At 43.4% G+C, this 14196-nt stretch overlaps 1 protein-coding gene across 4 annotated transcripts; it reads left to right on the top strand.

Moving 5' to 3' along the window:
* Positions 1–7772: 7772 nt before the first annotated feature.
* On the top strand, positions 7773–12013 carry srsf9 (serine and arginine rich splicing factor 9). Of its 4 annotated transcripts, none has more exons than XM_056290725.1 (5): positions 7773–7863; positions 9752–9928; positions 10110–10297; positions 10836–11008; positions 11114–12013. In XM_056290725.1, exons 2-5 carry the CDS (start codon positions 9771–9773, stop codon positions 11339–11341), a joined length of 747 nt encoding a protein of 248 aa, XP_056146700.1. In that variant the 5' UTR covers positions 7773–7863; positions 9752–9770; the 3' UTR covers positions 11342–12013. The 4 variants fall into 4 exon arrangements, with proteins under 4 accessions (XP_056146700.1, XP_056146698.1, XP_056146701.1 ...); XM_056290723.1 differs by having other exon boundaries at positions 7779–7863; positions 9523–9928; XM_056290726.1 differs by having other exon boundaries at positions 7785–7863; positions 9729–9928.
* Positions 12014–14196: the final 2183 nt, after the last annotated feature.

Raw genomic sequence — 14196 nt, forward strand, 5'->3', positions numbered from 1 at the left:
TACCACTTCATGCATTATACTGTAACGTGCATGGATAAGAAGACACGCTGGCCGCTGGCTCGCGGGTCTGACCCTTTAGTCTAGCGGTTAGCGATGCCTCCCTGCGGTGCGGGCGGTACGGGTTCGCGTCCCGGTCGCGGCAGTTCCTGTGGTTGCGTTCTCCCCCGAATTCGCTACAATACATAGGATTGTGAGACAACGGCATGAACACATAAATGCTCCCTCAGCACAGTTGCATACAAAGGCCCCCACCCCAAACACAGGTACACTTAATCAAGTCAAACGGCATCTGAGAGCCCACCTCAACAGGATTTACAGCACAGGTGCACTCGGTTAAAGCAAACAGCTTATTAACAAAATACAACAGAATTAGAATCAGATTTATGGACAAGTAGTTCAAGAACATACAAGGAATTTGTCTTGGTATGTTGGTGCAAGAAGGGTACCCTTCTGTCGTAAACCACTCCTGACACTCTTCTCCACACACACCCCCCGCCTGCACTCTCGTCTTCACTTCTCTTCCACAATTACTTTGAACAGTTGACCCCAAGTATTCAAACTCGTACGCCTTCGTCACCTCTACTCCTTGCATCCTCACCATTCCACTGTCCTCCCTCTCATTCACGCGTATGTATTCCGTCTTGCTCCTACTGAGTAAGTGCAGTCCACACCTCCACCTCTCCAGGCTCTCCTTATCTTGCTCCCTACTCTCGCTACAGATCACAACGTCATCCGCGATTATCATAGTCCACTGAGACTCATGCACGAGCTCGTCCGTCAAACTGTCTATCACCATTGCAAACAAGAAAGGGCTCGGAGCTGATCCTTGACGCAATCTCACCTCCACCTTGAACCCATCTGATTCCTACCACACACCTCACCACTGTCACGCTGCCCTCCCGACTTCCTCATACAATACCACACCTCCTCTCTCGGCATCCTGTCATATGCTTTCTCTAAATACACAAAAACACAATGTAACTCCTTCTGATCTTCTCTATACTTCATCATCAATATTCTCAAAGCAAACATCGCATCTGTGGGACTCTTTCGTGGCATGAAACCATACGGCTGCTCGCTATTCGTCACCTCTCCTCTTAACCTAACTTCTATTATATGTATTTAAGATTTGTCAATCAATTTATACAGTGTTATACAATGATACATTTTTATATCCATTATTTCAGGGCAATATATTGGACTAGTCTGCATTTTCAGGATTAGATATTGGAGGTTACGATTTAGTCCTCAAGCTGTCAAGAGTATTTGGTGGAGCTCAGGTCACATGTTCAGATACGTACCATGGAGGAGTTCAACCAAATTATCACCCTGCTGTGGACCTTGTCTGACTATGACAAACAGCCCATTGTTCTCCCTCGTCGTCACCAATCAAGCCTGAAAAAGGGCAGGTTTATCCTTGATCCTATCAACATCCTTGATAGGAAGGGACGCTGATTTAAACGGGGAGTCGGGAGGCCACCTGTGTTGAGGAGGAGCGACCATCCCTGAACCGAGGGAGGGGCCTAAGTGTACATCTGTCACCATCTTACAATGCTGTGGTTGCGGCTGTTCCCCAGTCCTCCGTGGATGGTGCACGTGGTGACTGAAACTATAGTTGATGGTCACACCCATATTTGCATATGAAACTGATCGTTGGTTTGGGTCGTTGTGCCACTGTGTTGTTTGTGGGGGTGGGGATGCCTGCGGTCGGTTTAAACTGAGGAGGTCACTTAGATGGGTGATGAGGCGTGTCTGTCGGTGGACGTTGTGTCCAGATGAACTGATTCACCTTTCTTTGACTTTCTTACCAGGATAATTGAGCATGCATCAAGATATGATAGCTTCCTCTACAAACACCTGACAGTTCACCAAATTCTCATTTGACTGCCCTGATGAAGATGGAAAAAAACGCCATTATTTTTCCTTGCAACATACTACCACACTAACCCATGAAAAAAAAACTTGAATCTTCATGCTTGTAAGCGCTCTCATCTATTTAACACTTCCACGGAGGGTTGAGTCGATTCGTCTGGACGCGGCGTTTGTTGACAGATGCGTTTCATCACACATCCATCAAAAAGACATGCATGTTAGGGTTAGTACCGCTGTCTGTAGCCCTGACCGAGGCATGAACTGGAGTTGTTCCCCGGGTGCTGCACGGCGGCTGCCCACTGCCCAGGATGGGTTAAATGCAGAGAATTTCCCCACGGGGATTAATAAAGTATATCAAAGTCAAAGTCAAAGTTTAGAGCAACCCAAAGACTCATCTCACCAGGGGTAGAGAGCACAAAGTACAAAAAGCACAAACTTTAGCAACAAAAAAAAAAACTTCCCGAAGGAGGGGGGTGTAACGTGCATGGATAAGTAGACACGTTAGCCCTCGTCTAATGGGTTCGACCCTTTAGTCGAGCGGTTAGCGATGTCGCCCACGGTGCGGGAGATACGAGTTCGCGTCCCGTCCGCGGCGGTTTCGAATTAGGATGCCTCCAGGGCGCCTTCCTTTAGAGGTTTACCTGGGCATGGCCAACTGGGAGGAGACCCCGGGGTATATCCAGAACATGCTGGAGGGACTACATGTCCAATCTGGCCTGGGAATGCCTTGGGATCCCCCAGGAGGAGCTGGAGGGCATTGCCGGGGAGAGGGATGTCTGGAGTGCCCTACTTAGCTTGCTGCCACCGTGACCCGACCCCGGGGAAGCAGCTGATGAATGAATGAATGAATGAATGAATGACTGCATGAATGAATTAAAAATGAGGTTTTATCAAAGGTGGAGAATTCCCTTGATCCAACGCAATTTGCATACAGGCCCGATAGGGGTGTATAAGATGCCATGATAACACTTTTAAATTTTCTGTACTGCCATCTTGAGGGGACAAATGCTCATGCCAGGCTGTTGTTTATATATTTCTCCTCAGCCTTTAACACGATCCAGCCACATCTGTTAGCAGAAAAGCTAATTCATCTCTTCAAACTGGATCTTAATCTAGTTGGCAGGATACTGGACTTCTTGACGGATAGGTCCCAGTGTGTGAAGGTTAATTGCTCTTTTTCCAATCAGCTGTACTCTTCAACCGGTTCCCCTCAAGGCTGTTGCCTCCCCCCGTTACTCTACATCTTGTACACTAATAACTGTTGCAGCAAACATACCAATAGACACATATTCGGATTTGTGAATGACTCAATGATTGTAAGTCTTCTTGAAGGGGGGGAGGAACAACATGGACCTGTGGTCGATAATTTTGTATCTTGGTGTGATGAGTCTTTTTTACACTTACATGTGTCTAAAACTAAAGACATGATGATCAGCTTTAGAAAGACTCCTCCTAGTACTGTACCAACCAGCATTAAAGGTGCTGACATTCAGCTTGTGGACAGCTACAAATATCTGGGGGTTGTTATTGATAACAAATTGTGCTTTGAAACTCATGTTGCTTCCACATCAACGAAGGTCCAACAAAGACTTTTCCTGAGGGAAATGCGTACATTTAATGTCTCCTCCCAGATGATGACTCTCTTTTATAGAATGTTGTTGCAACAGTTTTAATGTACAGTATTGTTACTTGGTTTGGTAATGACTCTGGCCAATAAAAAACAGCTTGATAGACTCATCAAATGGGCTAGTAAGTTTTCAGGGAGAAGTCAAGCCCACCTTACTGACCTTTATAATAGGAAGGTGTTCAGAAAGGCTACTTCCTTTCTGGAGTGCCAAGGTCACCCCCTTCGGCCAGAGTTTGAGCTGTTACCCTCAGGTCGGGTATGCCTCGTATTAGGACTCAGAGATACAAGGCTTCTTTTGTCCCCACCCAGTTGTTAAATGGTAGATAGTATTCATCTGTTGTCTGCAGATTGCTTGTTTCCTTGGTCTGTATATTTGAACTCATTTGGTTCTCCTTGCCCACTATGTACTGTTGTCAATTCTGCTTTGCTGTTTGTGTGTTTTGTTTTTGTGTGAGAGTCTTATTATACTGGCTGCAAACTAATTTCCCTGTAAGTGACAATAAAGATACTTTGACTTTGACTTTGACTTTGACTTTGACATATGCAAGGACCCTGTTTGTGGACTTCAGCTCGGCATTCAACACTATCATTCCAGAAATCATCTCCTCCAAACTCTCTCAGCTCACTATATCCACTGCCATCTGTCATTGGCTCACCAGCTTTCTGACAGGCAGGAAACAGCAGGTGAGGCCAGGGGTACTTCTGGTATATGTACAGTCAGCAGTGGTGCTCCCCAGGGATGTGTCCTCCCCCCACTGCTCTTCTCCCTCTACACCAACGACTGCACCTCCAAGGACCCAGTTGTTATACTACTGAAGTTTGCAGACAACACTACGGTCATTGGCCTCATCCAGGATGGTGGCAAGTCTGCATATTGGCAGGAGGTTGACTGGCTGGTGCTCTAATGTAGTCAGAACAACTTGGAGACTCTGGAGATAACAGTGGACTTTAGGAGACACCCATCAGCGCTGCTCCCCCTCACAATATCCAACAGCTCTGTGTCACCGTGGAGACCTTAAAGTTTCTGGGAACTACCATTACCAATGATCTGAAGTGGGAGTCCAATATTAACTTCATCTTCAAAAAGGCTCGGCAGAGGATGTTCTTTCTGCGGCAATTGAGGAAATTTGGTCTACCACAGGAGCTGTTGAGCCAGTCTACACCGCAGTCATTGAATCTGTCCTGTGCACATCCATCACGGTCTGGTTTGGAGCAGCAACAAAATAGGATAGGAACAGACTGCAGCGAACAGTAAGGACAGCAGAAAAATCATTGCCAAACAGGCAGGCCGAATCAGCACAGACCCCCGCCCCCCCAACAAACACACACACACACACACACACACATACACACACACACACGCCCAGGAGTCAAGGATACAGCCTGTTTGAACTCCTACCCTCTGGCAAGTGTTATGAGCAATGGGCACCAAAACCACCAGACACAGGCCATTTCTCTCTCATGAACTCTTAACAGTATGGTGCAGAAATAGAGAGACACTTATTATGTAAATATAACACTTTGTAAATAGCCCCTGTTAGAAGTGATAGGGGTTATATTTACTTTTTTCCCTCTTCCTTTTCTTACATCACCTCTTTCAGCTCCTTCCCTCAGGGAGGCACTACAGATCACTGTCCACAAAGACTAAATGCTTTACAAATAGTGTTTTCCCCTAACTATCAAGATTGAATTCCTCCCTATAGTCTCTCACACACCACTGGCATGAATGCTACCATTCCCCTCATTGTTGTGCATAAAGTGTTTGTTTCTGCCATTGTGTACCTGCATTGTTCGTGATAATATGTGGAGTGTCTGCTGTTGTCCATGGATGTATTGTGCTGTAGAGTTTAATGTGTACCGAAAACAAATTCCACTGGTGTTGGTCGTGTGGCTAATAAAACATTCTATCTACCTTAGAGTCAGAGGAATGGGTAGACGGCCCACTGTAAGTCAGTTGAAGTGGGCTGCAGGGGATTTGCAGGCCAGTCGCTACACCCGGTCCTGGGACTCTTGGGGATTTGTGGGCTGCAAAGAAGAAAAGCCATTAGGAACATATTGGAAGCAGCAGAAAAGGCACTGGATTGAGGACGGCTATGCGCTGGGGAAGCGTGAGGGATTGTGGGACTGTTGTGTTCATGTTTTTGATTGTTGTTGTGTTGTTTGACTTGGACTGGGTGGACGACTATATTATTGACTAGACTGACTGTTATTTTTGTGCTCCAGGGTGATCTCGTTAGGGGAAGCCATAATTCGGCAACCATGGGAGGGGCAGAATAAAGGAGCGATCCTGGAGTCGTGCGGTGGATGGGACACGCTGCCGTTCTGAATCCTTTGTCTCTTGCCTCTCCTTTCCCGTCAGTTCATTTCGGTTCTGACCGAGTGTTAAATTAAACAGTAATCTCGGGTTTGTGCAGTGGGATACGAGAGTTGTGGATAAGATAGTTCTATCTCTCCATTCTTCCACCCCGGCTCGCCACAATTCACAATTAAACATGAGTGAAAATACAGTTAACTTGGGTAACATTTTATTTTAGGGGGTCGGAAATTACCAAGTAATTTGTAAGTAATAAGGTGGTAATTATCACGTAATTTCTTAGAAATAATGTTGACATTACTTTGTAATTTCCTAGTAATAAGGTGGTAGTTTTTACAGGCAATTTTACAGCTACCCCTAACCCTAACCCCTAACCCTATTCCCCTAACCCAAATTACAATGTAATTTCAACCTTATTTCTAAGAAATTACGTGATAATTACCACCTTATTACTAGGAAATTACTAGGTAATTTACGACCTCCTCCGACCCTCTAAAATAAAGTGTAACCTTAACTTGCTATAGATAGCGTTGATTTTAGAGACTCCAACCTTAGGTTAGATGAAGAGTCCTGATTAATCTCCACAACAGACAAAAAAAAAATAGCACAGAAATTCATTTTGAGCTGGCAAAAAAGCTGGACGAGAGTGAAACAATGAACAGAATAAAAATATACACAAAGTTATACCGAAATGATTATATTATTCAATATCACAATTCATGCAAGATTGCGAGCAGTCAACAGTCATCTAATTTTTCAGAATAAAAAACGTTATTCCCCTTAGATCAGCGGTGGCTAACCATGTGTCATGGAGAGCCACGTGTATGCACGTTTTCATTCCAACCCCACTCCACACCGGGTGATTTCATCGATACATTCGCCCTCTTTGGTTGAAGGGCTCCTAATCAGTGAAATCACCTGGTGTGGAGTCCGGCTGGAATGAAAACCAGCATACACATGGCTCTCCATGGCACATGGTTAGCCACCGCTGCCTAAGATAAATAAGAAAAGCAAGGTGAAACCAATCCCTATCAGACAAGAGAGGCGCACTGCAGTACTACGGAAACTAAAATTGGACAAAAGGCTCACAGCCTTCAGAACCCCAAATAGAGGACGTCCGGGTAGCGTAGCGGTCTAACAACACGGGGATCCATGGTTCGAATCCCCCTGTTACCTCCGGCTTAGTCGGGTGTCCCTACAGACACAATTGGTCGTGCCTGCAGGTGGGAAGCCGGATGTGGGTATGTGTCCTAGTCGCTGCGCTAGCGCCTCCTCTGGTCGGTCGGGGCGCCTGTTCCGGGGGGCTGGGCTGGGCTGGGGACTGGTGGAATAGCGTGATCCTCCCAAGTGCTGCGTCCCCCTGGTGAAACTCCTCACTGTCAGGTGAAAAGAAGTGGCTGGCGACTCCACATGTATCGGATGAGACATGTGGTAGTCTGCAGAGCAGAGATCGCGACGGCTCGGAAGAGTCCGGGGTAATTGGCCAGATATAATTGGGGAGCAAAAAGGGGAAGAAAAAAAAAGAACCCCAAGATATTACAGGAGGCTCCAGAAAAAATATTTACATTTAGTAAAAACAATAAAAAAGGGACATAATCACTGTCTATAAATCATGAATTTTGTTATTTTAAACACATTCTAAAGCATTTGCATCAAGCATACAGATACATTTATTGTCAAGAAACATCGTTATGGAATGTGTTATTTGGGGTTAAACACCCGAGTTTTTCCCAAATGTGTCATTGGGGAAAAAACTGAATATATATCAAGGGAGATCTAAACTTGTTTTAACAGTTACTATTAATGGTTTGTGGAAAATGTTGCTTGCAAATGCGAAATACCAAGAATTAATTGAACCTATCTGAGCGCCACTCCAGCTGGGGACGGCAATGGCTCCTGAAAGTGCTCGACCGACGCCAGAAAAAGACGAAGAAGTGTAAGAGGGCGCCGAGCCTCTTCCAGTCGGTGCGGAGGGGGGTCTCACACGGCACGGTGTGCGGGTTGCTAACATTAGCATCTACAAAGGGAAAGCACGTTTACTCCTGAGCAGGTAATCCTGAAATTTCGTTATTTTGGTGGGGCTGTTAATCTCGTGTTATTAATTGTGCGTCTTTCATCTTTTTCATTGAAAGCAGGACAAATTTGGCCGCGTTAACGACCTAACGCTAGTCGGCTTCTTTAGCTTTCCGTATATTATCAACAAAGGGGTTGAGCAGCTTTTGTCCATTTGTTGGAACGGGGAAAGCGCCCGAAAACCACAGCGTAGGTCAAGCTAAACTGCGGTTCAAAATTTGGACTTCGTCGACTGTTTTATTTCTTTGTATTGAATATGTGAGTCGTTGTCCTCAAAGTAATGCCGGCAACCCCCCCAAAAAAACAGTATGATGAAACGAGCACCTATTTAGTTTGGCTTGAGGTCTAGCTAGGTGGCTAACTAGGCCTGCAGCCACCGCGGCAAATGGAAAAGACTTGGCAGTCTACCGAAAATGAATCAATTTAGCGGCAAACCCGTATCCATTCCTGTTAATAAAACTACATCATCATCATCACACAATTATCATTAACAAAACACCCAATGAAAAGACAGCTGGGATAAGTAACTTGCGTGGCAGTCAATTCAATCGGGCGAAGTGTTGCATTTTATTGTAAAAGGAGCTAGGGCTAACTTGACTAATGCTAGGTGGTTTCTAGGCCTCGTTGCCGTCTTGGGGTCCAGGCTATTTCTTGGAAGCGCCATTCATGAGCACCTCAGTTGTCTAGGTTTCACGTAATGTTGGCCACGGTTATTATTAAGCGTTGAATCTTGTGATATCGGTGCCCTCCTCAGCTTAAATAATATTTTGATTTTTTTTGAAAATCAAGTTAGCCTACTGTAGGTCTCTGCTTGAGCCAACAGTTTCCATGTTAGAGCATTTTATGTGTTGCAGGACATGATGCATGCAGACCCGAATGTGTATTACCCGACCATCATAGCGATGTTACTGGTGTGGTGATGATGTATTGGTGTGTAGTACAAACTAAATTGTGTCTAAGTTAGACATTATCCAAGACTCGATATAACAAGTGATATATTCTGCCACTGGATTTAGGGGCGATCATATTGTTAATATCATTGAAAAAGACGAATGCTTCTTGTTCACATCGCACCAAGACAGTTCTTACAATGAACTTGCACCGTCGGTATCGTGATGCATGTGCCGTGTGCATTTGTCTTAAAAATCCCTGCTTTTTACATGTATACTATTATAAATTGCAAGAAAACAGGGCATTGTAACTAATTAAAGAATGATCAACATTTTGTTTGTAAAATTTAAATTTAAGATTAGTTCTTTGCAACGAGGTTTGCAACATGAGTCCTGCATAATTGGGAAACTGTTTATTATGTGGACAAGTGGGCTTAATCTGTAAAATTAACTTCCGTTACACAGCTGCAACAAGCAGGTGCTTTTTTCACTGTTGTGTTTTGTATTAAAAGTCTAAGATTTGTTTCTGTCAGTCTTGTCTGATGCATTCAAGAATTGCAACAGCCCTGTTTGAATGCATTGTTCTTACTGACAGATTATTTGTGGGAAGGGTAAAGTGGAGATCAATTGTTGTTCAAAGTATAATTAAATCTCTCCATGCTACCCTATATTTTTTAATAAATGGTAAACATGATACTGTAACCACTTCTAAGGGTGACAGACATTCATTACCCTGTGTTTTAAAGCTTTCAGGCTTGGATCCAAGGTCCTGTGCTGTTTGTCTTGAGCCCATCATTTACTACTATGGCTGCATCCCTGGTTTTATAATTTTAATATCTAAATTAAGGAATTGGAGGCGGATGGACTAAGTTTTGGATTGGAACTAGAGTTAGGATTAAGGACCACTTCTACAGCTATTTGTGAGAACAAGAAGTGAGCTTAAAGCCTGCAGGTGCCTCCATTCTGTGTTAGCAGAACCAGTCCTCTAACCACCATGGCGGATGGACGAATCTATGTGGGGAATCTTCCAATGGATGTCCAGGAGAGAGACATAGAGGATCTCTTCTTCAAATATGGAAAAATCCGGGATATTGAATTGAAGAACAATAGAGGCACTATCCCCTTTGCCTTCGTTCGCTTTGAAGATCCACGGTGAGTTTCTGGGATGATCCAAGTCGAATCACATTCCTCTTGTTGGAAACGTAACTCTTGTGATTTAGTAAAATCTCCACTGACTGACTACAGGGAATGGATGGAGGAGTCTTTGCCAAGTGTGTGTCCCTTAGTGAAACAGGCGTGCTTTAGTAAGGAGTTCTGTGCTCTCTTCTCTTAGGGATGCGGATGATGCCGTATATGGAAGGAATGGGTATGGATATGGAGATTCCAAGCTACGTGTAGAATATCCACGATCTTCTGGAGCTAAATTTGGTGGTACTATGGGAGGAGGAGGTGGTGGAGGAGGACCTAGGGGGAGGTTTGGACCCCCAACCCGCAGATCCGAATTCCGCGTCATAGTGACTGGTAGGTGGACGTTAGGAGTCATAGGCAGTTTTGTGTTCTCTCTTTCTCATGGCGGACTGGAGGTCAAGGGGACTAAATGGATGAGGTCAAATCAACTGCTTAAATCATGAGAAACAAAATGGTAAACTCAAACTGGTCATGTTGGCTGCATAACCTCAAACACCGGCCATAATGACTGGTAGGTGTATTGTCTTTTTCCTGTTTATACACATTGATTTTTATGTGACATATTAATAGGACTTATTTTCTCCCATTTGTATTATGGCTATCTGACTTGGCCAAATTTTAAAGCTAGATCACTTTCTATAAACATTGCACTCGGTCAAGGCAAGAAGCTTTGGTCTGGAAATTCTGAAGTTAGCATTTATATACAGTTATACATTTGTTTTTGCATGTTTATTATCAAAGTATTAGCTTGTTTACCAACTAATGTAAAACCTAGTGACATTGACATTTTGCTGCCAATAGAACTAAAGATGATTTATTATTGTTATTGTTGATCTTTTTTATTTATTTATTTTTTGTATCCCCTTTTCAGGATTGCCACCAACTGGGAGCTGGCAAGACCTGAAAGACCACATGCGTGAAGCAGGAGATGTGTGCTTTGCTGATGTGCAGAGGGATGGTGAGGGAGTGGTCGAGTTCCTCCGTAGAGAGGATATGGAATATGCTTTGCGTAGGTTGGACAGGACTGAGTTTCGTTCCCATCAGGTGTGTATCACTACCTGTTTAGTCAAGTGGTCAGATTTGCTTCCTATGAACCAAGTGAATAAAATGTTCTAGGTAATAAGGTGTATTTTTATGCCACCCTTGCAGGGTGAGACTGCATATATCCGTGTCTATGAGGAGAGGGGTACACCAAGCTGGGGTCGATCACGTTCCCGCTCCAGATCCAGAGGACGCTATTCACCACCCTACCAGAACAGAGGATCTCCTCCGCAACGGTACCAGACACCACCACGTCATGCTATGTCCCGCCATAGTCCACCTGCCAGGAGACATCCTCTGCAGCACCATAGTCCACCACCACGCCACTATCGGTAGAAGGTCCGCAATTGATGTTAGTTAAATGTTTTGTAACTGAAGGTTTTTTTTGTTGGTTTTTTGTTTTTGTTTTTTTGACCCCAGGTCTACATAGGATGAACCCTTTTTGCTTGCATTTTTACATTCCATGATCAGATCCCCTGAACACCCCCCCCCCAACCCTTGTCCCACATTTACATTTTAAAATCACCACCTTAGGGGGTATTTTAAGAGGCAGGATAAGTTGAGCAAGATAACTGCCCATTTAAATATACTAATTTCTTTTATAAAGAAATTAAGAGTTTTAATCTTCACAGCTTAAGTATTGGCTTGTCAGATTGTCCAAAACTAGTGAAGCAACTGTCTTGCCAATTCTAATGCTGCATTTTTGAATATCAGTACTAGGCAACAAATTCTTCCAGTTATGTCATGTCAGTGTAGACTTGTCCCTAAAATATTGAATGGTTTTTTTTTGTTCTTTGGGTTGTTTTTTTTTGGAAAAGAGCCAATGTGAGAAGCGATATTTTTCTGCTTCCTTCATAAACATCTATGTAAAGTGTAAACTTCAACAGTGACACACTGACTGTGATCATCACTTTTTTTTTTATGATGTGTGGACCTCTGACCGACTTGGCCCATAGGTGGACTATGATTTGTAAAATTTCTTTTGAATAAAGGATTTTCTTAATGTCATTCTTTGTCCTCATACGTTTGCTTTCTGCTTGTGGTTGCTGTAGTAAGTAATGAGTTTGAATTAACCTAGCTATTAAATGACTGGATTTTTGCTAACATGTTTTTCAGAATCAAATTCATTGGCAGAGTATGCTTATGATAAATTTCACTCAGTAGCTTCTAGTACTTGCATATATCACAAAAAGAAGAATGGAATAATTGAATACTGGAGGTAAGTATGTATGCACAACAAGATGTCACAACTATACAGAGCTTTGTTATGGCTGAATATGTATTATGCTTACATTTTTGGAACAGAATTGGTAATGCAACATCCATTGCACGCTGTCCGTCTTGGGAGAGAGATCCCTCCTCTGTTGCTCTCCCTGAGGTTTCTACCTATTTTTTCTCCCTGTTAAAGGGTTTTTAAAGGGAGTTGTTCCTTATCCGATGAGAGGGTCTAAGGACAGGATGTTGTGTTGCTGTTAAGCCCACTGAGGCAAATTTGTAATTTGTGATATTGGGCTATACAAATAAAATTAATTTGATTTAATTTAATTTAACAATTCAGCTCTAGGGTGAAGATCGTCAAATGGTTACATCTGCAATACCAATAGTCTAATTTGAACCTCTAACATAAAAGGGGGGAGGGGGCATTGCCAAGGCAGTTTCGATCTCAAAACCTAGCAGTGCCTCGTTTACCATCCTTTGACATGCAAACTTGAGTGCAGCAGTTGAATTGCATGCCCACTAAGGGTGACTTAGCAATGTTTTAGACAGGCAAATTAATCCCCACTAACGTTTCAGTATAAAGGCAGAAGTGTCAAAAGGGAGGAGTGCAGGTGAATGCCAACCTGCAGTGAAGATGTTGGGCATTACTGGGGTAAAATACAATGTAGCACACAAGTCATTAACACACTGTTGAGCAAATGAATGTGTCCCAGCTTGCCTACTTCCACTTCATACCAGTTGAAATGGCCTTGTCTTGCCACTTCCAAGTTATTTCAACTACATGAGACATTGCATGCCTTACAATTAAAAATACATTAAAACGGCTTAAAATTCTAAGCCAGTGGTCATGTCAGTGCAGTCTCGTTTTCTAATCACTTGTTCTTGTCTATTAAACCTGGACGAAGCCTGGACTCCCTTTTTAGTCAACACGAATCCTACTTGTACACTATTGTCCTTTCAGAAAATAGCAAACTGTGAGGAGGTTGTCATATATACTTGCAATGTTTGGACCCGTTAGTTAAGTACATCAATAAAAACATTTAATGCACATGAGAGGCGTTATGGCTATATTTATATATGAATGCACTCTTGCAAAGAGTGGGGCGGCACACCACTTCAGCGCGATTGTTAACAGTACGTCCGTCTTCACAAACCGAGACACATTGGCTTGCTTCTGCGGGGCTACCGTACATCGAGCCACACAGACCGAACGGGTTAACTAAACGCCAGATGTCCAAAGGACAGCCACTGCGTTGCTGGACAAACGTGAGACTGATCGCAGTAGGTGGGTATGTCAGATGCGGTTGGACGGGCGTTGGATCAACGAGCGCCACAATGGCAGATAAAATGAAGGGCAACGAATGAACATCGTAACGATTTCCACAGCCAAAGCAAATGGCGCCTGTAATCCACAGTTCTGATATCGCCTCTACGCATGCTCAGATTTTTGCCCATTTACTGCACAGACTTCCTGAACAAGATTGTTATGTTTGGATGCATGCTGTGTAGGCAGTGTATGTATAAGCAAGTAAAAATAAGTAAGTAAAGCGCGGAGAAATCGTTTCTTATTCTCTTCTTCTTTACGTTTACAGACTGACAGAGCTTTCATAACATTGGCGCCACCTACTGGCGTATGCACAGAACAACATATTCCATTCATCCATCCATCCATCCATTTTACGGTCGCGGGGATGCTGGAGCCAGGGTTCTTACACTTTTTCACCAATGATTTTCCATGACTTCTCCAAAACCTTTTACTGAATTTCCATGACCGAAAGAAATTATTTTATCTCAATGGGACCACCGAGAACTAATTATCGTAACACTAAGTAAAATTAGGTTTACATCTGAAATGTATGGTGCCTCTCTAAAACAAACAAACAAACAAACAAACAAACAAAAAACACCAGACAGGCACACTTAGATAAATTTTCTCATATTTTAATTCCAACAGTTTAACATTTTTGTCAATG

The sequence above is a fragment of the Lampris incognitus genome, chromosome 12 (genome assembly GCF_029633865.1).
Source record: "Lampris incognitus isolate fLamInc1 chromosome 12, fLamInc1.hap2, whole genome shotgun sequence".
NCBI classification, from domain to species: Eukaryota; Metazoa; Chordata; class Actinopteri; order Lampriformes; family Lampridae; genus Lampris; species Lampris incognitus.

Excerpts from the sequence above, each read along its gene's own strand:
- srsf9 (XM_056290725.1), top strand. The coding sequence starts at position 9,771 with ATGGCGGATGGACGAATCTATGTGGGGAATCTTCCAATGGATGTCCAG. Across the intron at positions 10,298-10,835 it reads ATTCCGCGTCATAGTGACTG|GATTGCCACCAACTGGGAGC; the intron begins GTAGGTGGACGT and ends TCCCCTTTTCAG. Across the intron at positions 11,009-11,113 it reads CTGAGTTTCGTTCCCATCAG|GGTGAGACTGCATATATCCG; the intron begins GTGTGTATCACT and ends CCACCCTTGCAG.